A 22,160-nucleotide genomic window follows, 5' to 3' on the forward strand; every position below is an offset into this window, starting at 1 on the left:
GGGCTGGGTCGCCAGCCTCCAGCAGGGCAGAGGTGACACATCTGCATGGCCCCGCAGAAATCAGGGGGCTGCAGGGGCCATGGGAACCCTCAGGGTCAGGCCTGCACTGTGGGGCAGCAGCTGAGTCCCTGGGCTCCTCGCTTCCTGGGGGGAGAGGAGCCCTGAGCACCGCTTGCTCCGACAGCAAGTTTGCACAGCCAGAGGGAATCCCAGCAGAAGCCTGCTCCTCGGCTGCCCTGGGCTCAGCACGCTGCAGGAGACGCTGTGTGACACAGCCCACAGCCAGACCCCGGAGCAGGAGCGCCAGCAGCATTCGCCTTCCGTTCAGGGGAAAAATTTTTCTGCCCTCCCACTTCCCCGGCTGAAATCCACCAACCATAGCATTTACTGATTTTCTCAATCCAGCACCACTCCAGCCAGCCATATTGGGCTGTAGAAATAAAGCAGCTCTAATGTTATATGTCACCTGCAAATAACCCGGGCGTTCGAAAAAAGCAAACCACCACCACCAAAATCCACACCAACACCAGGTCCTCTCCATACACACAAGTCCTTCAAAATGAGCCTGGAAGCTTGGCTCCCGCAGCCCATCTTGTTCCTCACTGGCCTCAGCTTGCTCCTCTCGCTGGGTAAGTGTCGACTTGACCCCTTGCATGCACACGGCTGCCAGGGGAGAGCACCCAGGCTTGGGAGAAACACCCTCTCTGGCCAGGAGCCCCCTCCCCACGCCCCAGCCCCGAGAAGCCCCTCCTGTCCCCGGGGAAGCAGCGAGCCAGCGAGAGATGCTGTGCCGCAGAGATGGGGACGGAGGTGGTCTGCTGTGCTCCCTCCTGAAATCCACCAGCCAGGGTGACCTGCTTTTGGGCAGGAAGGGGGGTATGTTGCAACTGCATCTTCTCTTAAAAAAGCCGTGCATCCTGCTTGCTGGAGGTTTTGTCTATGCGCACGGCTGTTTGCATGCCAGGCAGAGGTGTGGGCTGCGGTGGGGAGAGGGGGCAGTTCTGGCCGTGCCTCGCTGGGGAGGCGGTGGCTGGTGGGCTCCGGGCGGCTCGTGACTGTCCTTTGGTTTGTGGCTGGCTGCTGGGGTGGCAGGCTCGGGCTGATGGCGCTGCATGGGGTAGCAGGGAGCTGTGGTATCTGCATTTCTGCCCTGCCCCAGAGCCAGCAGCGTGTGTCAGCAGGTTTGGGTCTGTATTGATTGGAAACAGGAACGCATCACCTCTTTGAAGTGCTGCTTGCACTGTCCCGGAGCTCCTGGTGGGCTGCCTTTGCTTTAGGAGAGCGCCTGGGAAATGGAGGCTAGGAAGCCTAGCAAGGTCTGCTTTAGAGGCTGCGTGTAATTTTACCTCCCGAGCCCTGGGTGCAAGGTGTAGCATGACAGAGCATTTAGGGGTCTGGAGCACTGAAGGATGCAGCCTGGACCATTGGTTGCAGGGATTTTAGCGGTTTCTTTCCCCGCCTCTGTTGTCCTTGGGTGCCCAGGTAATGGCAGAGTTTGGACCAGTGCACGCAGGTGCTCCTGCGGCACGTGCCCATCACGTGCTGGCTGCCTGCGAGGACCCTCTGGCTGCGGTACGGTCCTGCCGTACCAGGTGGCAGGGCAAAGCCCTGCCAGGGCTGCCCCGTTGCTGCAGAGCCCAGGAGAGCTCCTGGTGGCATCTGAGCCCTCTGCGGAGCCCTGGGGCACCCCGAGGATGCAGCACAAAGCCACGCCACCTGAGCGCAGGCACACAGGGCATCGTGCCGGGACTGCTGGGCACTCAAGCCGGTGACCCTGTGCAGGGACCCCTCCAACCAGGCCTGCTGGGCTGGGGCTGCGAAGGGGCCTCCTGGGACAGGCAGGCTCCCGGCTCTTGTCTCCTACCCCTACGAGGTTTTCTTGAAGGCTTCTAAGGGGGTGGGCTGCGATGGGGCAGCAAGGCTGGGTCACCAGCTCAGGCCTGGACACTGCTTCTTCCCTTGGGTGCTGCGACTCAGCCCCATGCGCCAGCTCTCCCCATCCCTGCCTCCTAGCACCCTGCGGGGAGCCCTTCCTGCGCCGGGGCCCGATGGAGGGTGCTCGTTGTGCATGCCCAGCTGCCCGCACGAGCAGGGAGCCGTCTCCAAGGGCTTGGCCATACCTGGAGGGCATGCCTCTGCCTCTAGAGCTGCCTTCAGCATGCTGCTGGTTCGCACCTTGCAGCAAGACCTGTGGCTCAAAACAGCCATATCTGCAACTTGGAAAAGCCTCTTTTCCCTGGCTGCAGAGCCTGGCCCCTTTCCTGCCCTGCTTGCGGACAGAGCAGATCAGCCAGCGGAGCAGCCTTGACATGCACCCAGCTTGGCCGCAGGGCTGGACCCAGGAGCACCTCAGGAAGAAGGCTTGAGAGCAAAGAGCAGCAGCCAAAGGGGAGAGGGGAGGTGATGGGAAAAGCCCGTGCTGCCGGAGTCACCGTCCCTGCCCTGTGGGTGCCACAGCCACCCTTTACAGCCCCGTCCCTCCAGCAGTCCTTCCAGGGCACTCCGTCCCTGTGCTTCTCAGGGCTCAGCCTTAGAGTTTGCAGGCAGCTGGCTTACAGGAGCCTGTCTCGGCGTGCGCACCCTGCCCTTTGCAGGCTGGGGAGAGCGTGCTGGGGGCAGGCGCTGGGTTTTGGGTGCTGCTGCAGGAAAGGAGTGGGAGAGGGAGCAGGGCACAGGCACCCCATCCCTGCCCATGCCCTGAGTGAGCCGTCCTGCCCTGCGAGCTGCAGTGGGCAATGCCCCCATTTCTCTGCCACAGCGAGGCCAGGGTGCAGGGACTGGCCTTGTCCCCCCAGCAGTGACTGAGATCTTGATCCAGTCATTCCCAGCTGGAGAATCCTTGCGTGAGCAGCACTGGGAGCATCTGCATTCCCCCTGCAGCCCCCAGGGGCTGGCCCTGGCAGATCCCAGCCCTCGCCGCTGTAGTGCGTCCTGCCGGGAATGAAATCTGATGAGCGCAGCCATAAATTTCTCAGCGGATGTGGCGCTGAGCCCTGCATGCTAATGCTGCATTCAGCTCTTTGCATAGCGTTATCGATTCTGCAGCAGGAAAACCTCATCTAAGTGGCAAGGAGCAGGGCTTGCCTGGAGTCAGCAGAATTTAGCACCAGGCACAATCAGGCCAGGCATGGCAGAGCAAGGGACGGTGCCAGGGCTGGGGCTGCTCCCCCCTTGTCCCTGTCACTGCTGTGCAAGGAACCCCTGGTCCTGGCTGGCCACAGCATGGTCTGTGCGTGGATGTGCCTGAAAGGCAATCCCAGGGCGCGGGGCGAGCTCTGTGCGGCCAGCTGTCTGGAGGGTGGGATGGGGAGACCGGCTCAGCCAGCAGGATGGCTGCTTGTGCCCCCTTTCTAACTCACCTGCATTTCTGCTCTTGCTCTCTGTGCTCGTGGCAGCGCCCATGGGATTGGGCATGGAGGTCATGGCTCCCACCACCATCAATGCCTTGAATGGCTCCTCCGTGAAGCTCTCCTGCACCTTCAACTCCTGCTACAAGGTGGAGAACAAGCAGTTCTCCCTCAACTGGACGTACCAGGAGTGCAGGAACTGCTCTGAGGAGCTGGTGAGTCTCGCCGGGGCTAGGGATCTGCTGAGAGGTCCCGGGACCAGCTTGAAGTAGTTGTGTGCTTTCCTCGGGGTCCTGAGCCTTAGCCTTACATGTGCTCCTGCTCTCTGGCCCTCCTCCGCCGCAGGAAAAAACCAAAGGAACCGACTGCATAAAGAACCAGGGGTCAGGGCAGCTGGTCTGATGTGGCAGGACAGGCAGGTGTGAGTGGGGAGAGGTGCTGGCAGCGCTGCTCTGCGAGGAGACCCCGGCCCCGGGTCCGTGGGGGCCGGAGCTGAGCGGGGCCGTGCTGCTCGGGGCGAGCGTGCAGCATGGGCGTGTGCCCGGGGCAGGACATGCAGGGGAGGGGGATGCCTGGCCGGGGGAGGCGAGCGTGTGGGGTGCCAAACGCCGTCTCACCTCCTCTCCCACGCGGGCTGCCCAGTTCCTGCAGTTCCGGATGAAGATCATGAATAAGCAGCTGGACCGCTTCGGGAACCGGGTGGAGTTCACCGGGAACCCCACCAAGTACGATGTGTCCTTCACCCTCAAAAATGTGCAGCTGGAGGACGAGGGCACCTACAATTGCTATGTCCGGAACCCCCCGGACCGGCAGCGGGGCCATGCCAGCATCAGCCTGAAGGTGCTCACCAAAGGTAAGTGGTAGAATGGTCCCCTCTGCTGTCGGGCACCCATGGGTGCTGGCTGGCTCTCTGCTCTGCCCTGTGCCCTGCCCTCACCCTGCCTTACACACAGGGTTTGCTCCCCGGCGGTGGGAGCGAGCCTCGCCTGTTCCCTGTTGCTCCCGCTGGCTGCCCTGAGCCCGTGCCCTGTCTCCCCAGAGCCGCCAAAGCACGACTCGACGGTGGCTGTCATCGTGGGCGCCTCTGTAGGTGGCTTCTTGGCCGTGGTGATCCTGGTGCTGATGGTGGTGAAATGCGTGCGCCGGAAAAAGCAGCAGAGGCTGAACACGGACGACCAGAAGACGGAGGAGGAAGGGAAGACAGACGGCGAAGGCAACCCGGATGAGGGCACCAAGTAACACCCCCCTGCCCGCCCCTCCCTCTTCACCCCTGTACAGCGTGACCCCCTTGACGTGCTTCCCAGAGCAAGGATTTCTGTCTCCCCAGAGCATCCCTCCTTCCATCTAAATACCCAACCCAACCTGGAGCAGGGCGCGGAGAGAAGAAGGTCCCCGGAGCCTGGCCGCAGCGGGCAGGGCTGGGGAGGGTGGCTGAAGCGCATGGAGGCTTCCCCGGAGGCTGAGCTGGGACCGGCTCATCCCCTGCTCCTGCTGGGCACGCTCCGAGTGCCGCAGCACTGCGTGGGGCCGGGGAGGTGTTGGGGACAGGGCGGGGAGGGAGAGGAGGGAAGCGTGCGGTCCCCACGCGCAGAGGGGCTGGAGCAGGGGGTGCCAGCAGCGGCAGAGGGGGCCGGGCAGCCCCGTGCCCAGTTGGCTGCACCCTGTCCCAGTAGAAAAAGAGCAGGGGCCAGTGGCCAGCAGCCGTCTGCCCTTGGGGCCACATCTCGGCCCCGAGGCGCTCCTGCTGTGCCTGGGGCACGGGCACTGGCGCACCCGTCCCCAGGGGATCCCCGAGAGCTGCCCGTCTCCTCCCTGCAAGTCCTGTGTGCCGGTGCTGAGGGTGCTGCGACAAGACGCTCGTGCTCCTCAGGGACTGTCCCAGCCTGCTCAGAGCCGATGGCCAGGTAATGAGCATTAGCCCACGTGCCGTCTCTGGGCTTTGCTGGGTTTTGGAGCTGCTGATGGCTCCTGGTGTGTAACGGATGTACCCTTCTGCCTCTCGGGCTATTTTTGGGCCTGAGCGTCTCAGCCAAAGGTGCTGGGCTGACTTTTTTGTGCTCGTTTCTTTCTTGGGGAGGGTAATTCTAATGGAAAATGTTCTGCTGATGTGCCAAACCGAGGTGGTGGGGAGCGGCAGGGTGCGGCTGCTAGGGACGAAGAGCTGCTGGGAGGAAGAGGAGTTTCTGGGTGCTTGCTGGGAAGAACTGGGCACAACCACGGGCCCAGAGGCAGGACAGCTCCGTCACCCCCAAGCAACCCTGCGATGCTGAGACTGCCTCCTCCAGCCTCCCTGCAGAGCGCTGCACAATCCGTAACTGCCACGGCAATGCACTGCCAGCCGGCCCAGCACGGGCCCCGCGGTGCCGGCTGCCGCCTGCCCCAGCCCCGTGCACTCCAGCGCCTGCCCTGCTTACGGCAGCTCCCTCCGCGCACCCAGGAGCTGCCCTGCACGCTCTGCAGTTCGTTGTTAGCAGTGGCCCCGGCAGCTCGGGGGGGCGAAGGCAGGCGTGAGCGAGTGGTGATCCCCGCTGCGGTGCAGGGGGATGCGGTGAGCCCCAGGGCTGGCAACCGACGGTCCTGCCTGCCTCGGGCTCGCCGCCTGGCCTTGGGCAAGCCCTGGCCTTGGGCAAGCCCTGGCCTCCTGCAGCAGACCCGGCAGGTGAGCTGTGCTGGCTGCAGCACACGGGGAGCTTGCCCGGGCCTCCTGCGGGTCCGACAGGGCAAATGACCGGGGGAAGTGTGCCCTGCTTTTCTTCCCTCACGGCAGGCGGGACATGGGGCAGGAGAGGGGTGGTGCACGGAGCCCCGGGGGACGCTGCCCAGGGCCTGGTGACAGGGGTCCCCTGTCACCCACGAGCAGCACTTCCAGGGGAGAGGGGAGACCTTCGGCGCAGCACCCACCACCCAGCACTGCCACGTCCCCGCACGGGTGCCGTCCCGGCAGCGCCGCGCGCAATGCCATCAGGCCCTGGGGATGAAGGGACTGCCGTGTGCTCCCTGCTCTGCGCCCATCACCCTCTGCCCCGGCCCCACGTGCCCCCGCCACCCCGCTCGACCTCGCTGGGCTCTGTGCTGTTTCCCTTCCCGTCTGCAGCAGGAATGCGCCGTGTCTCGCCGTGTGGCTTCCCCCTCTCCCACGGGCTTCCTGCCCGGGGAGGGCTGGGCTGAGGCTGCCTGCCCCCGCGCACCCCCGTGCCCACGCCGGATGGATTTCCCTGTACAGTGCCGGTGGGGAGCCGGCCGCAAGGCCGGTTCCCTGGAACCGCCTGCTGCTCGAATCTGGGCTGTGAGCGGCTCCACGCGGGGCTGAGCTGGCAACTTTGCGGCCGAAGGCCTCTGACTGTTGCACATGACCAGTCTTGCATCTGCCTTTCATTTCTTTCATGCACTATCCTTGGATTGCAACTTGCCAATGCATCTGTATGTACATAGCTGTACACAACAGAGAGATTCTCTACAAATATATATATATACACAGGAGGCTATAGTTTTGGGTTTATAGTCATGACTATAGTTTGGGGTTTGCGCCTTCTGATGGGTTTCTTTTGCCAAACACTCTGCTGAGTGTAGGATGTTTTTATTGCTCTTTGAACAGTTAAACAAACAAAAGAACAACAAAACGCAAACTGCGCTCGATGCTTTTGTGCTGCTGCCTGCTGGAGGGGCAGGACAGGGTCCCTTGTCTCTGCTCTGCCTGTGCCTCTCTCCAGGGGGATGAGAAGGCTCCTGCATGCCCGGAGCTCAGTCCCGCTGTGGCAGCAGGTTTGGTTTGGGTGCCGAGGGAGCCCAGGGCAGCCTGCGCTTCCGCAGCTCAGTCCCCGGGAGCTGCCACCGAGTCAGGTGCAAGCAGGGCAGTGCTGGGGGCAGGGGAGTGGCGGGTGCTGCCCGAGTCTTTTCACACCAAGATTTTAGGGGTGCTCTGCACACACTGCGGGGGCTCTGGCTGTGCTGCAGGGAGCCGCGCCCTGCTGACTTCACCTCTGCTCCGCAGGGAGCTGAGGACGGTGGCTGCTCGGGGCACGGCAGGTAAGGCTCAGCAGGCTCCAGCGGAGCCCAGGGCACGTGCCGGGTGATCGACACCCGTAACGGGGCTGCCGTCCGACTTAGCAATCCGGCAATGCCGCGCGGGTGCACCAGAGCGGCACGGCACAACTGGGGCGCAGTTAATAGGCACGTCCATCAATTTACCCACTGTGGAGACGCAAGGGCGAGGGGGGCTCTGACAGCCGCCCTCAGTTCTGCCTCTCCCAGCTGCCCTTCAACCCGGACCACTGAATGCCTGTGCACCCCAAATCCGCGCACAAGCAAGGTCTGGCCAGCACACCGACTCTTCGCACATATGGAGACTCTCTCTTTCCTGGGCTAACGCTGCCTGCCCTGCCTTACCCACTCCCCAGCAACCCCACCTCACTCAGCCCGCTGCTGCTCCGAGCAGCAGGGTGACAGCGAGTAGCACCAGCGGTCTCAGCTCTTCCACACACTGCCTGCCTGGCCCGGGCGCTGTGCCCGGCACACCTTGCCGTGCGCCCGTGGGGTTAAATCCGCGGAAAACTCCCACCTCCCCGCAGGCACCTCTCCCTCCCTGGAGGAAGGGCACGAAAATCACCTCCAAAGATCTGCTGACACAGTCCTACAGCGGCTGGGCTGGTGCTGGGGGTACAGCCCAGCCAGGCTGCAATCTGTACCTGGCCTGTGGCAGGGAACAGCCTTGCTGTTGCAGAAAGGAGCCTCTCTGGAGCAGGGCGGGCGGCTGTCTACCCACCCAGCTTCAGGAGTCAGCCCGACGGCGGGTTGAATACAGCCATAGGCAAAGGGGACGGGGGACCCACAGATTGGCAGTTTGGGGACATGTCTGGGAGAGTTGCTGGCAAGAAACTCGTGAGGAAGGCAGGCACTGTAGGATCACGGAGGACAGCCCTGCGGGGCACGACGAGGGTGAGTTTTCATCACTGCAATGGACCGAGGGCAGCAGCTGCAACCCCCCACCACCGAGCTGCGGCTTCACAGATCCTCCAGAACCAGGGACAGTCACTTTTACAGACCGCATAAATTTCCTTGGACCAGGTGGGATTAGAGGTGTTGAAGAGCAAGTCGGGAGATGGCGGGGGTCTTCCCTGTGCTGGGGAGACCTCTGCTCAGTGCCGTGCAGAGAGCCATGGGGCACTGCTGGGGTGGCTCGGTGGGAACCCCGAGCCGCTGTCCCTGCGATGCTGTCTGCCGCCTGGCCGCCCTGTTCATGGGGCCGGGGAGTGATGAGGGGTGCCCTGGAAAAGGGGACAGCCTGGGGCGGTGAACTCCGGGGAGCAGAGGGGTGGGAAGGGCAGCAAGGGAGAGCTGGGGCCAGGGAGGTTCCGGCAGAGGTGGCCTCAGGCTGTGCCGGCTCAAGAAGAAACTTTCTCCTGGGACACAGGACAGTTGCCTCAGTGTTTCTTGCAGATGCCTCTGCAGCGGCTGCCTGGGGACACTGCTTCTCTTTCCCTGCTTGCACTAAAGGGCTGGGAAAGGGGGCGAGGAGCCTGCTCTCCGGGAGGGCAGCCAGCTCTGCTGGCGGGGCCGAGGAGGCAGCGGGCAGGAGGGCTCTGCGCAGGGAGAGGGAGGCAGGGAGAGGGGAAAGCATCGTTCCAGGGAGAGCTGCAGGCAAGGGAGGGCTGAGGATGACAAAGGCAGCCAAGCACTCACCCGCAGTCCGTGTGCCCGGGACCTCCGCTCAGCTCCCAGCCCGGCCGGGACGGTCCTGCGAGTGTCCGATCACTGCCAGCACCGCCTGCCCGCGCCAGCTCCCGGCTGCCGGGCCACCTTGTCTTTTAAAGGTCACAGCCAGAGGACCTTGCAGTAAATATAAGGTGCTGATGGGAAGCTCTGTTCCCGCGTTGCCACCTCCTCCGTCGGCAGGAGGGCTCTGCCTGCTCCTGGTCTGGGAGCCCAGCATCCCCTGGCTCTGGGAGGTTTGGGAGGGGGGCCGGGGGGGTCTTTGCATTGCTGCTGGGAGGGGGGCAGGGGCTGCCCCCGGCAAGATGCTCCAGGACAGCCAGGGCCAGCGCAGCGCCTGCTGCATTGAGCTGGGAAGCTGCAGCCCAACTGCTCTGCTCAGCCCTACCCTGCTCGGTACCCACGTGGAGGGAAGCAGGAGCCCTCCTCGGAGAGCAGCCTGGCATTTTAACCCTCCCAGCTCCATTAGTGCAAGGTGAGAGGGCGAGGGGTGCACAGGGGCCTGGCAGCCGCTGCAACCCCCCCGGCAGGCTGTGAGCCAGCTGGCAGGACACTGAGCCCTTCTTCCTGTCCCCCCGGGGAGGTGACAGTGTCCGGGCAGAGGGTGCTCGCCTTCCCTGAAACCAGACACAGCAGCCGGGTGCTGGAGTCAGCAAAACAAGTTTCCGCTGAGCCGCAGTATCCCCGGGTCCCATGCCGGACATCTCAGCATCATGCCAAAATCCCAGGGCCAGCTGCTGTGAGTGCCCTTCCCAGCCACGGCACACCCCGCTCACCGAGGCCAGGCTGCGGGAGAGCAGAGCATTTCCCAGGCCCACGGCAGTGGCAGATGTCTCACAAGATCAGTCGGCCGAGGAGACCGGCCAGAGCTGCCAAGTGTGACAGCTCCATCAGGCTCCTGTGACAGGCAGCATCCCGCTCAGGGCCCCGGGGCCGCCTGGCCAGAAGGGCACGGCTGGCCCCGGGCGTGCAGCGGGAGCGGGCAGCACGGCACCAGGCTCGCCGTCTCTCCCACGAGGGCACGCGGAGCCCTGCCTCTGCAGAGATGCTCAGCACGGAGACAGTGGCTGCAGGTCGTCACGGAAGAAGCTGGGTACCCGCCTGCCCAGCACGCCTGGTTTGTGGCAGCACCCACAGGAGCCCCTTTGTCTTTCCCAGCTGGGTGGTGCTGCTATTCCCAACCTCCCTGCCTCCAAAAGGGTTTAGGGCTCTACTGGGGGGATTCACAATGGCAGTTTGGCCAAATCCATCCCAACTTTACCCACCTTTTTGGAAGCAAACTTGACGGACACCTGAGCATCCTGGGAAGGAGTCCTCCACACGCAATGGCCTTTCCCTGCACCAGGGCACGGGTGTTACTATTTCAGGTCCCCAGCGCTGCAGGTCTCTGTGGTCCTGCGCACAGGGTGCTGGAGGGTCCAGCCTCAGCCTCAGCTGCCCCCGCCCCGCTTCAGTGCTTGTGGCTGTGGCCCAGAGGCCCCCAGCATGGGCTCATTGGCACCCAGCAGCCGTCATGCACCCTTGCAGGGATGTCGGGCATCCCTCCACCCCTCCACACCTCTCTGCCGAGCTGCTCCTCGGAGCCGTGCCCCCCCGCCCACGAATCGCAAGGCTCCAGCAGAAGCAACACTCCTCCTGTCTCAGCACACCGCTTGCCTGGTCGCCAGCGCCTGTGGCTCTGCTCACCAAGCCATATCCATCACCTACCCGTATCCATCACAGCCGCCCGCCAAGACACCTTCTGCTGCATCAGCAGTACTCTCCACGCTGCTCCCGCAGCGCCGGCTGCCAGCGCTGCCCAGCCCGCTCTGCCTGTGTTTTTCCTGTCTCTGTGGCCAGCGCTGCAGCCCTAGCTCCTCAACCCACAGGCACTGCTGGCATCCTCTCAGGGTCCCCTGGGATACCCGTGCCCTGCGAAGCCTCCTGCTTTCCCTCTTCCCTCCTGCTTCATGCTCCTGGCCAGGTGGGAAGGAGACTGAGCTGCAGAGGGGGCTGGAATGGGGCTGAGGAGTCCCTCGAAGCGCCCTGGAGCTGACAGGCTGTGGCACGCCGGACACGCAGGCAGGGCCCTAGGCAGCATTCCTGCGGGCAAGCTGCTCTCACACCCGAAAAGAAGCAATCCTGTTTGGGGAAGGCATGCTGTAGTGCTGTAGCTAGAAGGAGGTACAGCCTTGCCTGGCCCTGGGGTGAGCTGTGCCGGGACACGTGCCTTGTGCCGGTAAGGACTATGGCCCGGAGAGACGGTCAGCGATGTTGCTGCACCGTGAGCACGGCAGCACCTCCTCCCCCTTCCCGCCATGCCCGTTCTCAAAATGCGTCACCTCCAGCAAATTGCTGCTCTGCAGAGGGGTCCGGTTGCCTAATGGACCTGGGCGCAAAGGTGAAGCTCTATCTCTGCACACCACATCATCGGAGGCCTCCATTAGGAGGGCCCCTACCACCACCGTTCTGGATGTGGTCTGCGGAAGGTTGGGTCTAATGGATGTGACGGTGAGGAAAAGGTTGTGGAGACGTGAACTAGGTGCAGCCAATTATCCTGGAACAAGCTCACAGTGAGAAAAGTAAGTTTTCAAAGCATTCCCCTTGGCGCCGGGCGGATTCCCCGTGCAGCCTTGCCCACTGGTGCCCGGCTCCGCGTCCCTGCCCGCGGCTGCAGAGCTGGCTGGTGTCTGCCTTGGGGCTAGAGGGGTGCTGGCAGCTACCGGGGGCTCGCAGGGTGGGGAGACCTGCTGAGGTGCACCCAACGAGGGCTGAGCCCCAGCCTCGGCCCGTTCTGTTGTCCTCCCGGCAGCGGCAGGGGAAGCCGCCAACCTCAGCAGTGCTTTGCCCCTTTCCAAAGCTGGCCCCGGGGCAGCGCCTGCCCGGTGTTCCCGGGCCATCCCGCAGGGAGCTTTCCCCTGTGCCCACCCTGCGGTCCCCGCTGCGGCTCACCCCAACACCTCGCCCGGGGGCACCAGCCGCGGGCACGCCACCCATGCCGGGGCCAAACCCCGCGCGAGGGCAGGAAAAGCCGGGAAAGATGAAATTAATTGTTACTCCAGCATTAATTGGTGTAGGGGTGGACTTGGTGGTGGTACGGTGGGACTGGATGACCTGAAAGGGCTTTTCCCACCGCAGCCGTTCTAGGAGCCTGTGAAAGGGGCAACCTCCGGGGGTGGGGAGCTGGGCTGGCGGGGGGGACAGCCCGAGGGCGGGGAGGGCATCGGCCTGGGGGTGTGGGGACACAGCGGGGGGTGCGGGGACACGGCGTGGGGGTGCGGGGACACGGTGGGGGCTGCGGGGACATGGCGGGGGGTGCGGGGACACGGTGGGGGCTGCGGGGACATGGCGCTGGGGTGCGGGGACACGGCGGGGGCTGCGGGGACACGGTGGGGGCTGCGGGGACACGGCGGGGGCTGCGGGGACACGGTGGGGGCTGCGGGGGTCCGGGGGCACGGTGGGGGCTGCGGGGGTCTGGGGGCACGGTGGAGGGTGCGGGGACGCTGCGGGGGGTGCGGGGACACGGTGGGTGCTGCGGGGGTCCGGGGGCACGGCGGGGGGTGCGGGGGGCGCGCAGGAGGGCGGGGAAGGGCGGGGGAGCGCGGAGGAGGGCGCAGCGCAGCCCCGCCCGGCGCGGCCCCGCCCGGCGCCGCTCGCCCTCGGCGGGGGTGGCCAGAACCGGGCCGCTGCGGGCCAGCACGGACCGCGCCGCCCCGCTCCGCAGCCATGGCCCCGGCCCCGGCCCCGGCCCCGGCCCCCGGCCCGCCCGCCGCCGCGCCGCGCCTGCTGGCAGCGCTGCTGGGTAAGGGGCGCGGGGGGGGGGCAGCGGGACCCCTCCGAGCCGGGTACCGCCCGCCTCTTGCTGCCCCCGCCGCGGGGAGCCCGCCCCGGGCAGCCGGCTGCGGGGAGGCACCGCGGGCCGCCCCCCGCGTCCAGCCGCCCCCTCGCCTTCCCCAGGCTGGGGGGGGGGGCCCTGGCGAAGCCCCCCGGCCTTGGCGCTCGCCCGCTTTGCCCCTGGCCCGCCTGCACCGCAAGGAATCGGGCGCTGCCGCTGGGGCGAATTGCCCGTCCGCGGGCGCTAACGCGGTTGTCTCTGCTCTGCAGACGCAGAGTGCGAGGCGCTGAGGAGAAGTCGCTTGTCCAAGGTGACTTCGCGGCGGAGTCCGAGAGCGGACTCTGAAGCCCCGGCCCCCTGCCCTGCCTGCATCCGCCGCTCACATCGCCGGAGCTTCCTTCTGCGAGCGCGGCGGCTGCATCCCGCTTTGCCCCGCTCCGCTCTGCCGCTCCGCGAGCGGGGACCGCTGCTACCTGCCTGCTACCCTGAGCCGGGGAAATAGCCCTGGGGAAGCAATGCGCTGCTTCAGCACAGCCGCCGGCACGCCCGCCGACAGGTCATTCTTTTTGCAGTTCGTTTGGTAAAACACGCGTTTGCATGCGCTTCTGCCCGGCGCAGGGACGAACCCGCTGCGGGGCCGCCGCTTGCAGCGCGACGCCCGGAGCTGCGTCCGGGGGTGCCCGAGCCCCCCAGCTGCAGCGCGGGGGAGGGAGTTTGCAGCCGCCCCCCGCCGCTGCAGCCCTCGGGGCTGCTTCCCAGGCACCCGCATCAGCCCTCCCGCACCGGCTGCGCTCCTCTGGCGTAGGTCATCCTTGTGGCAAGGGGCACGGAGAGCCTGAAACCAGGGGCTGCCTTTGCAGCACTTGCTGTGGGAAACTCCCCTGAGAGGCGTTTTAGAGGGCAAAGTTCTTACGTTTGCTTTAAGTGAGCTGGAGGCACGAAAAGACATGTAAGTACCAGAGTCCCTGCAGGGTTTGGGTGCTGGTCCCTGGCTGAAATTGCCTCCTCAGGTAGATGCAGTGCAAGCTGCTTTCGGCATGGGGCTCGGAGACGCTGGAGAGCAGGGTGCTTGGGGGCCTGGGGTCCAGGGCGTGGAGGTGGGAACCTTGTCCCGCAGGTCGCTCAGCTGGGCTGGGAGCCTGGAGGGGCAGGTGGGAAGGGGAGAGTTTCTGGGCAGGGCTCTCTGTGCCTGTGCGTTTCGGGGATGCCCCGCTCTCCAGGGAATGGCAGCGGGCTCCTGGCTGCACCGGGGAGCCGCAGCACGGCTGTCAGTGCCCACAGCAGAGGCGAGGCCCGGGTGTCCTGTCCCAGAGCACATCGTGGCTGGGCTCAGCCTGGCTTGGAGAGGCGGAGAGGAGAGCCTGGCCAGCGTGCCAGGCGTGGCTTGCTGTCGGTGCCAGGGGGTCACGTCGATTTTTATGGGCAATGAAAGTTTTTATGGAGCAGCTTTCTCACAGATGGTGGGGGCCTCCTGTGGCTTCTCAGGTGAATCCTGTGTGCCCTTTCCATTAGGGCAGTGGTTCCCAGACCCGGTTCCTGCTGGGATGCAGGAAAAGCGGGGGGCTGCCAGCAGCCTGTGGGGGGAAAGGCTTGCTCTGAGCCCTGGCCAGAGTTGGAGGGCTGTCGCTGCCATCGCTGGGGCTGGGTCCTGGGTTGCACACACAGCGCTACTGCATATAGCTCAGCGGCTCTGGGACCCCTTGTCAGGGGAGCTTGCCCCAGGTGCTCACCGCCAGCGAGAGCAAAGAGCAGGCAGCCAAGGCTCTGGCAGCAGCAGGAGTGGCTGATCCCCGGCCCTGTCTCTTGGGGACACCTGCCTGCAGGCATGGGGGGGAGCCTGGAGCCCCCGGAGGGGCTTGCCCCGCGCACGGAAGGTTGGGGCTCTGGTGGTACAAAGAGCAGCGGCTTTGGGCGTATGGAAAAGTAACGGTGGCAGCTGGTGTGGCAAGTTTAGTCAGTAATCTCCCAGCCTCCCCAAGTGTTTTCCTCTGTGCTTTATTTAGTGGTAACATATCACTTCTGTCTTCCTGAGACCACAGCATGACCGGAACAAGATCAGCCTCCGTTTACCCCACACATTCAATTTAGATTACGTTCATGACGTTCTAAAGGTGGCAGACAGGATTAAAAGTGTTAGAAGCTGCAAGGAATCATCTTTCCTGTAAGTAACTGCCCCCTTGCAGCGCCCTGCCTGCTCGGGCATACCTGCAGAGCCAGCCATCCCCCCGCTAAGTCGTACTCCAGGTAGCAGCATGATTCCCCTGGGATGCTCCGGGCTGCGAAGGCCCCTCTGTAGCATCCCCAGGGCTGGTCTTTGAGCCTGACAACTGCAGGAGACCTCCAGCTGGTGGGAACGGCTCCCTGCCGGTAGCTAAAGCCTCTCAAGCAAAATTAAAAGTGCTTCTTTGTAAAGTTAAGTAACTCCTTCCCTGCAGTGCTTGCAATGCAGCACTGCAGCAGGGCCCACAGCCCAGGATGCAGGGCTCTCAGGCTTGGCTTGGGCTGCGACGTGCCTGGGGAGTTGTTAGCACGGGCATGTGTGGGAGAATAAATCAGCAGCTGAAGCGGCTGCAGAGAGACGTGAATCTGAAGCTGAGGGCAGGGTCTCCAAGTTAAGGTGTCTGGGGAGCTGGGGAGCAGGTTGTAGCTCTGGGAAGAGCTGTCCCCCCTTGTTTTGGTTGTCAGAGTGCCCGGGGAAAGCTTTGTAGGGACGGCTGGGTCCCTGCGGTGGCTGAGGTCTGGGAAGGGGGCGGACAGCGCTTTGCTGGGTCGTGCTGCATCGTGGCCATGCCATGTCACACAAGCGGGACAGGGTCCTGGTGGGATGGGAATGGGGAGTGGGGCTGCTCCCCAGCCTGGAGCAAAGCATCCCAGTGCCCCGTGCAAAGGGTTCGTGTGGGCACCGCTGGCCCAGCGTGGCGCACAGGGGTGCGGTCCCCCTGCGTGGGACCCCGGGAGCTTTCAGGCACTCACTCAGCTCTTGCAGCTGAGCTCGTACCTGCTCCTTGAGGCATTTCTCCCTGCTAACGGGGAGGAGAGGAGCAGGAGAGCTGCGTTCTGCAGTTTGAAGGTCATCTGTCAGCTACAGCGGGAGATGAAGCTCTCTGCAAGGCAGGCATGAGGGGGTGCCGCTCCGGAGGTCTGCACAGGCGCTGCAAGGAGCTGTGCGGGCTGGCTGAGGGACGGCGCCTGGGGTGGGGGGCGGGCGGGGTGGCAGGCGTCCAGCACAGCGATGCTAATTACTGCTCCAACTCGCTGCTTGAAGAACAGAGAGCTCGGCTTTGCTTTGCGCTTTTTTCCCCCCCTTTAAGGTTTAGCTGAAGGCCTGGTGGATAACGTGCAAATCGGGGCTTTCATTTGCATGCGTTATTCGTGGTGATATTATGGTTCCCTTTGAGTCTGCGCCATCTCTGTGGGTGCCAGCCGGCCCCTGCCCTTCCTCCAGCAGCAGGTCCCCTATCTCTGCCGAGCTGTCCTGGGGCCAGGGACAGGCGTGTTTGCCCCTGCCACGCTGCTGCGGCAGCTTGCCGTGCCAGGGGGGACGAGGGGTGACAAACCCGTCCCTGGGCTCAGGGAGGGGAGCTGGGCTCGTGCCCCCCGTACTGCGGCTGCGGGACAGGAGGATGCCGCGGGTCCTTGGCAGAGCCGGGAGCGGGACCTAGAGGGGGCAATGGCTGAGCCCCGCTGCCCCCCACCCCTCCCTGGGAGGGGATCCCCACTCCGGCTGGTGCTCCAGCTGGAGGCTGCGATGCCGGGGGGGAGAAGTGGTCCCTCCCGTGCCCCGTTCTCCTACCTGCCCCGAGGGCGCGTGTCTGCAGCAGAGCCCAGCAGCAGGCTGGGCTGCATCGCAGCCCCGGGAAGGACCGGGCTGCAGCAGGCTGGGCTGTGTGCCGGTGCCCTGCCCTCACTCTCTCCTCCGCTCTCCCTGCCAGGTTTGCATCTCTTTGCCATCGCCTTCACCTTGGAGGTGTCGGTGGGGAAGACCAACACTGTGATGGCTCTGAATAACTCCAACGTCCTGCTGCCCTGCACCTTCACCACCTGCATAGGCTTTCAGGACCTGATCTTCACATGGTATTTCAACTCGACAGAGATGGTGGGTGGCTCTCTGAGTTCTGCCTCTGTTTTTCTGGCAGGTCCTTTTGTACTTTTCCAGTGCAGACCAGCACTGCAGTTCTCACGGAGTTCCCTTTCTCCTCTTACAGGATGCCCTCCCTCCGAGCGTCTCCAGCTCTGGGGGGATGGGGCTGTGCAAACAGGGTGACTCAAATACCCTGGCACATCTGTGCTTTTGGCACAAAGCTGTTCTGGATTTTCTGCTGCCCACAGGCTCTTTCCTTTTCATACATCGATCAGAAATTGGCTGTTCAGGTGCAAGGCTGCACTTTGGGCAAAATATAGTTAATTTGCTCCTCCTGCGCTTGCTCTGAAACACTAAAAGTATAGATTTGCTTCCTGCTAGGAATATTCAGCTCTTCAGTGCCACAGCAGGATGGCTGGCTTAGAGCAGGTCTGTCCTTGCAGGCTGGCCAGCCCTGGCTGGCCCTAGAGCAAAGGGCCTCTCTCTGCCCTGGGGTTCTCCCATCGTTTGCATGGTCTGTAGCGTTGCTGCAGGGCAAGTCAGACTGATGGGTTGCTTCCCCGGCAGGCTGTGGGTCAGTCCCCCTCCACAGCCATTCCTGCTTTAATGGGGTGTGCCGGGATGCTTGGCCATGTCTATCTGTCCGTGCAGAGGTGGGGCAGGGCGCTGGCAGGAGAGCTGGAGCCTTTCCCTCACCTGGGGTTGTCGGGAGCCCAGCTGACCCCGCGTCCTGCATCCCTGCCTCCGCAGATTTACCACGGCAAGATAAAGAGCAAAACTTCGGAGCCCGTCGTCGTTAGTCGCAACCCACGGGTCGAGTTCGTCGGCTCGACGACCGGGAAGGACAACAACATCTCCATCGTCCTGAAGAACGTGGAGTTCAGCGATGCTGGGAAGTACACCTGCCACGTCAAGAACACCAAGGAGAAGCACGCAGAGCACAACGCTACCATCTTCCTCACGGTGGTCCAGAAGAGTAAGTGCCGGCTGCGGGTCCCATGCCCTGCGAGCGGCACGGGGGCCGTGGGGATGCAGACCCGGGCTGGCCCCACCTTGGCTCACGGTTGTGGCGGTGTGCAGCACGTCCTGGCTTCTTGGAGGTAGTTGGCATCCCTGAAGGGCAAGGCTTGGCCTCGTGCCCCTCTGTGCTGTGGGCCAGCGGCTGGTGGAGGGGGTCGCTGCTTTTCTGGGGGGGCCGTGCAGCCGGGAGCTCCCTGCTCCCCTCCCGAGGCCCCTCAGCACCTTCTCTCCTGCAGTGGTGGAGGCAGACAACACTGTGACGCTCATCATCGTGGGCATTGTGGGGGGGCTTGTCGGCCTCCTCATCCTCTTCATGCTCATCAAGAGGGTTGTCCTGTTCATCATCAAGAAGACCCAGGATGGGAAGTGAGTGCGGGTGCCGGTCCCGGCACCCTTTGGCGGGTGCTGCTGTGGGGCAGGGCTGCACGGGGCTGGGGTGGTGGCGAGAGGGGCTGGGGGCTGTCAGCTGGCCGTGTGCTCTCCCCCAGGAAGGAGTGTCTCGTGAGCTCGTCGGGGAACGACAACACCGAGAACGGCCTGGCTGGCTCCAAGGCAGAACAAAAAGCACCACCAAAGGCATGAAGCAGCGGCACCCCGAGCCCCGGCCCGCCTGGCAGCAGGGAGGCCGGGCAGGGGGATGAGCCTTTCCCTTTTGTTTTCTTTCCAAACTGCCAACGCTTGAGACATGTTTCTATTACACACGTGCCTGCAACCTGCACTGCTTCTCAGAAAAGGCTTCGGCTGCCGTGGGGACTGGGAGGTTCTTGCAGACTCGGACTGGGACGCCACCGGGACAGAGGGAGCCGCCTGCCCGGCGCCGAGCGAAGGCAAGAGGGTGCCGGGCGGTCAGGGAAGGGGCTGGGTGCCGGGGAGCACCCCGGTCTGCAGCTGGATGGGTGCTGTGCTGCGAGCGCTGCGCTCCCGGGGGTGCGGGGTGCCGGGCGGGCGCGGGTCCCGGCGTGCCTGGGGGGTAGAGGCTGTGAGGAGCTTGGGGCGTCTTGGCTGAGTGGCGATGCTGAGCTGGGGCGGGCAGGAGCTGCCTGCCTCACGCAGAAGGTTTCTGGAGCAGAGTGAGGATGCACGAAACTTGCCGTAGAGATAGAGGTGCCTGCCTTGGCTGGATTTCTCATGGGTCCGGCACAGGAGGAAGGGAGGAAGCAGGGCTGTCACGATGGGGCTTGGCTTCAGCTCTCCTGTTAAGTACACTTGAGAACCGCATCAGTGAAAGGCCCGTTGCTGTCAGGGCTGTCATCCCTTCCCAGCGTGGGCTGGGTGCCATGCTCCCGCGGGGCAGGCTGGCCCCGAGGTGCCTCGGTTCCTCCCGTGGCAGGGCTGGGGGGACCAGCGGCCGGGGCTGCCTGTGTCCTGGGGGCACTGCCGGCCCGCGGTGGGAGCACGGTGGGGTGAAGCTCCACGTTTCACACTCTCTTTGCCCCTGCGCAGGGCCGTCCCCCGCCCGAGGGTGGCGGGGGGCTTCTCCCCCAGCCAGCCTTCTCGGGAGGCGCTCCCTGGGGTTGTGCTGCTGCTGCTCTTGCTCCTCCTCCCCTCTTTTTAAAGCTCAGCACTCGGAGCAGCGATGCTTTCGATGCTGACTCGCCAAGGCTTAACTCGTTACGCAGATATTTTTTATATTAGACTCCAGTGGGAAAACGTCTGATTGCGTTTCCCTTTCACTCGAGGAAGACTCTGGCGCTCCATCCGCGATGCAGGGAGGGAGCACGGCAAGCCCTGGTGACGGGAGCTGGGCTCGAGCTGTGCCAGCCCGCTCCAGCGCCTGCCACTGGCCCATAGGGTGACCTTGGGCAAGTCACTCTGCCTCTCCATGCCTCAGTTTCCCCATCTGTAAAATGGGGATAATAATACTGCTCTACCTCACAGGGGTTGTTGTGAGGCTTCCTTGGCTAACGTTTGTACAGTGCTTTGAGACCCTCAGATGAGGGGTGCCACAGAAAGCCAGAGAGTCTTTGCAAAGGGTGCCCACAGTGGGGACCCGAGCAACCCAGCTCTCTTCCTAAGGGCTGTAGCAGGACGTGAGACATGAAGGGAATGAGCTGATCCTCCAACCGAAGTTGACAACATCCTTTACAATGTGATTTGTTCCCTGTTTTTCCTTTTTTTGTGGGTGTCTGTCAGTGAAGCTGCAGAACAGACAGCTCCCCCGTCCCCACCCGAAATTGGGAATCAAAGCTGAGCCCTGACTTCCCCAGCTGTGGGGGCTTGCACGCTGGCAGAGGGGCCGGAGTGGAAGGCAGGCGAGGATTTGGTGGGCAAGGCAGACAGGGACTGGTTAGGTGCTACCTTCTCCGGAGACTGTTGTGGGAGAGGTTGGACCCCACCTGCCTGCTTGTGGGGACGGCGGTACGGAGAGCACCTTGCAGCCTTCGCCCGGGCGCGCGGCCGGCTGGCCGCACCCGGGCTGGGCTCAGGGGCACCCGCTGGAGCAGGGCCCTGCATTTCGGACGGGAGACAGGTACAGGCACCTGGCCCCAGGCAGGTTTCCTTGGCTGCTGGTTAGACGGGCACGTGGGAGTCAGGTCCCCGGGATCCCGGTCTCTGAGGATCCATGGGGCAAATCACTTGATTTCTCTGTGCTTCAGTTTCCCCATCTGTAAAATGGGGACGGTAAATCTGACCTACCTCACAGGAGGTGTGAGGCTCCCTGCATCGCTTTGCAAAGTGCTCTGAGGGGCGAGAGGCACTCTGTAAACGCAAAGTATTGTGATCGTACCATTGTCACGCGTGAGAGTCTGGGCAGGAAGGCGTGAGACCTCCCAGTTGCCCCAAGAGACCCCCCAGCCCGTCCTTGGAGGAGACCTCCCGTGGGAGAGGACAGTGAGGGAAGGGATTTTTTTAAAGAACTATTTTTAGCTGTCCTAACCTGTTGGCCTTTTTTAGACGGTATCTGGACACAGTTCCACTTGCCACAGGATATGCAATGCTGTACTATGCATGGATTACTCTTCTGGCTTGATGGAAAAAGTCAACATAACCAGTTTCTGAAATGTAACTCTCTATACGCATATGTGTGCGGGTGCTGTACGCAGCGCATGGGTCCCGGGGGAGCGGGCTGGCTTGGGAGCTTGTGCCAGCTCCTGCGGGCTCCCTGCTCTCGCACGGGCTTTGGGGGGTCTGCAGAGGCTTTCCGGGGCGTGCAGGGAGAAGGCCCTGCCGGGGGTGCGTGCTGCGACAGACACGTATGTGTATACGCATATAGAAATACATGTAGGAGATACCTGCAGATAAACACAGCATGTGCACAACATGCTGTGTGATGACTTGCAGCACATTTTGCACTGTAGAGGTGTAGTTAGCTTTGCCTTGAATGAAATAAAGTTTATGTTTACTAGAGAAACTCGCTCTAGTGTGGGTTGCTGTGGGCGTCTGTTCAGGCTTACCGTGAACCCCCTGGGTGCACACGCTGCATTGCAAGCCCTGCGCTGGGGCAAAGCGCGGCTCGCCCACTCGAGCCCAGGGGCTGTGGGCGCCTGGAGCTGGGGAGCCAGCCTGGCGTGGGCCACGGGATGGGGCAGGAAACATCTCCGTCTGCCGGCAGGCCGGGGCTGTAGTGCCGCCTTCGGAGGGGCAGTGTTTGCGGGGTGCTTGGGGGCATTTCCCAGTGCAAAAGGTGCTCTGAGTGCAGCTGCCTGGAAAGCAGGAGCCCTCCCTGCCACGTTGCACGGGAACGGCCCTGATTTCTACTGGGGCTGAAGCTACGCTAGAAAAAGCTGATTTAAAATAATGCCTGACATCCTGGTTTGTGTACAATGATTTAAACTGACCCCATTCTGATCAGCCCGAGTGGCTGAGGTCCACGCAGCGCTTTCTTCCTTGTGCGCAGGAACAACTTGTTCACAAGAGCCAGCAAATAAACCCTGCCTTGCGCTGGGAAAGCAGCTCTGGCATATAGCGCAGGGTATTGCGAAAAATACCCCTGCAAGCAAGTGGGACAAAGCCTTCGGAGGCTGTGTGAAAAAACAAATACTTTCTTTTAATGGGGATACTCTACAGCACAAACATCATTTCTCTCTGTATAACAGCAGCTTCGCCCCACAGGAGCCTTCCTGCCACAGCAGGGTCGGCACAGGGCAATAAATTAATCTCTCTCCGGAAGGGAGCTGGAGCCGGTCAGATGCCTTCACGGTATCGGTGGCCGTCGCTCCAAGCCGCCCTTTGCCTCCTTGGCTGGCCT

At 63.4% G+C, this 22,160-nt stretch overlaps 2 protein-coding genes across 2 annotated transcripts; both read left to right on the forward strand.

The window, feature by feature from the left end:
- Positions 1–459: 459 nt before the first annotated feature.
- SCN2B (sodium voltage-gated channel beta subunit 2) lies at positions 460–4,586 on the forward strand. The gene is made up of 4 exons (XM_075723345.1): positions 460–629; positions 3,396–3,562; positions 3,990–4,200; positions 4,387–4,586. Exons 1-4 carry the CDS (start codon positions 560–562, stop codon positions 4,584–4,586), a joined length of 648 nt encoding a protein of 215 aa, XP_075579460.1. The 5' UTR covers positions 460–559.
- Positions 4,587–11,306: 6,720 nt separating this feature from the next.
- Positions 11,307–18,553, forward strand: SCN4B (sodium voltage-gated channel beta subunit 4). The gene is made up of 7 exons (XM_075723409.1): positions 11,307–11,524; positions 12,613–12,837; positions 13,140–13,180; positions 16,803–16,966; positions 17,702–17,927; positions 18,208–18,337; positions 18,460–18,553. Exons 1-7 carry the CDS (start codon positions 11,307–11,309, stop codon positions 18,551–18,553), a joined length of 1,098 nt encoding a protein of 365 aa, XP_075579524.1.
- The last annotated feature ends 3,607 nt before the right edge of the window (positions 18,554–22,160 follow it).

The sequence above is a fragment of the Pelecanus crispus genome, chromosome 19 (genome assembly GCF_030463565.1).
Source record: "Pelecanus crispus isolate bPelCri1 chromosome 19, bPelCri1.pri, whole genome shotgun sequence".
Taxonomy (NCBI): domain Eukaryota; kingdom Metazoa; phylum Chordata; class Aves; order Pelecaniformes; family Pelecanidae; genus Pelecanus; species Pelecanus crispus.

Bases quoted from the DNA above. Each gene is read 5' to 3' on its own strand.
- SCN2B (XM_075723345.1), top strand. From the start codon at position 560: ATGAGCCTGGAAGCTTGGCTCCCGCAGCCCATCTTGTTCCTCACTGGC. The intron at 3,563-3,989 runs GTGAGTCTCGCC...CGGGCTGCCCAG, and splicing joins GGAACTGCTCTGAGGAGCTG to TTCCTGCAGTTCCGGATGAA. The intron at 4,201-4,386 runs GTAAGTGGTAGA...CTGTCTCCCCAG, and splicing joins CCTGAAGGTGCTCACCAAAG to AGCCGCCAAAGCACGACTCG.
- SCN4B (XM_075723409.1), top strand. From the start codon at position 11,307: ATGTTGCTGCACCGTGAGCACGGCAGCACCTCCTCCCCCTTCCCGCCA. The intron at 12,838-13,139 runs GTAAGGGGCGCG...TCTGCTCTGCAG, and splicing joins CCTGCTGGCAGCGCTGCTGG to ACGCAGAGTGCGAGGCGCTG. The intron at 13,181-16,802 runs GTGACTTCGCGG...TCTCCCTGCCAG, and splicing joins GGAGAAGTCGCTTGTCCAAG to GTTTGCATCTCTTTGCCATC.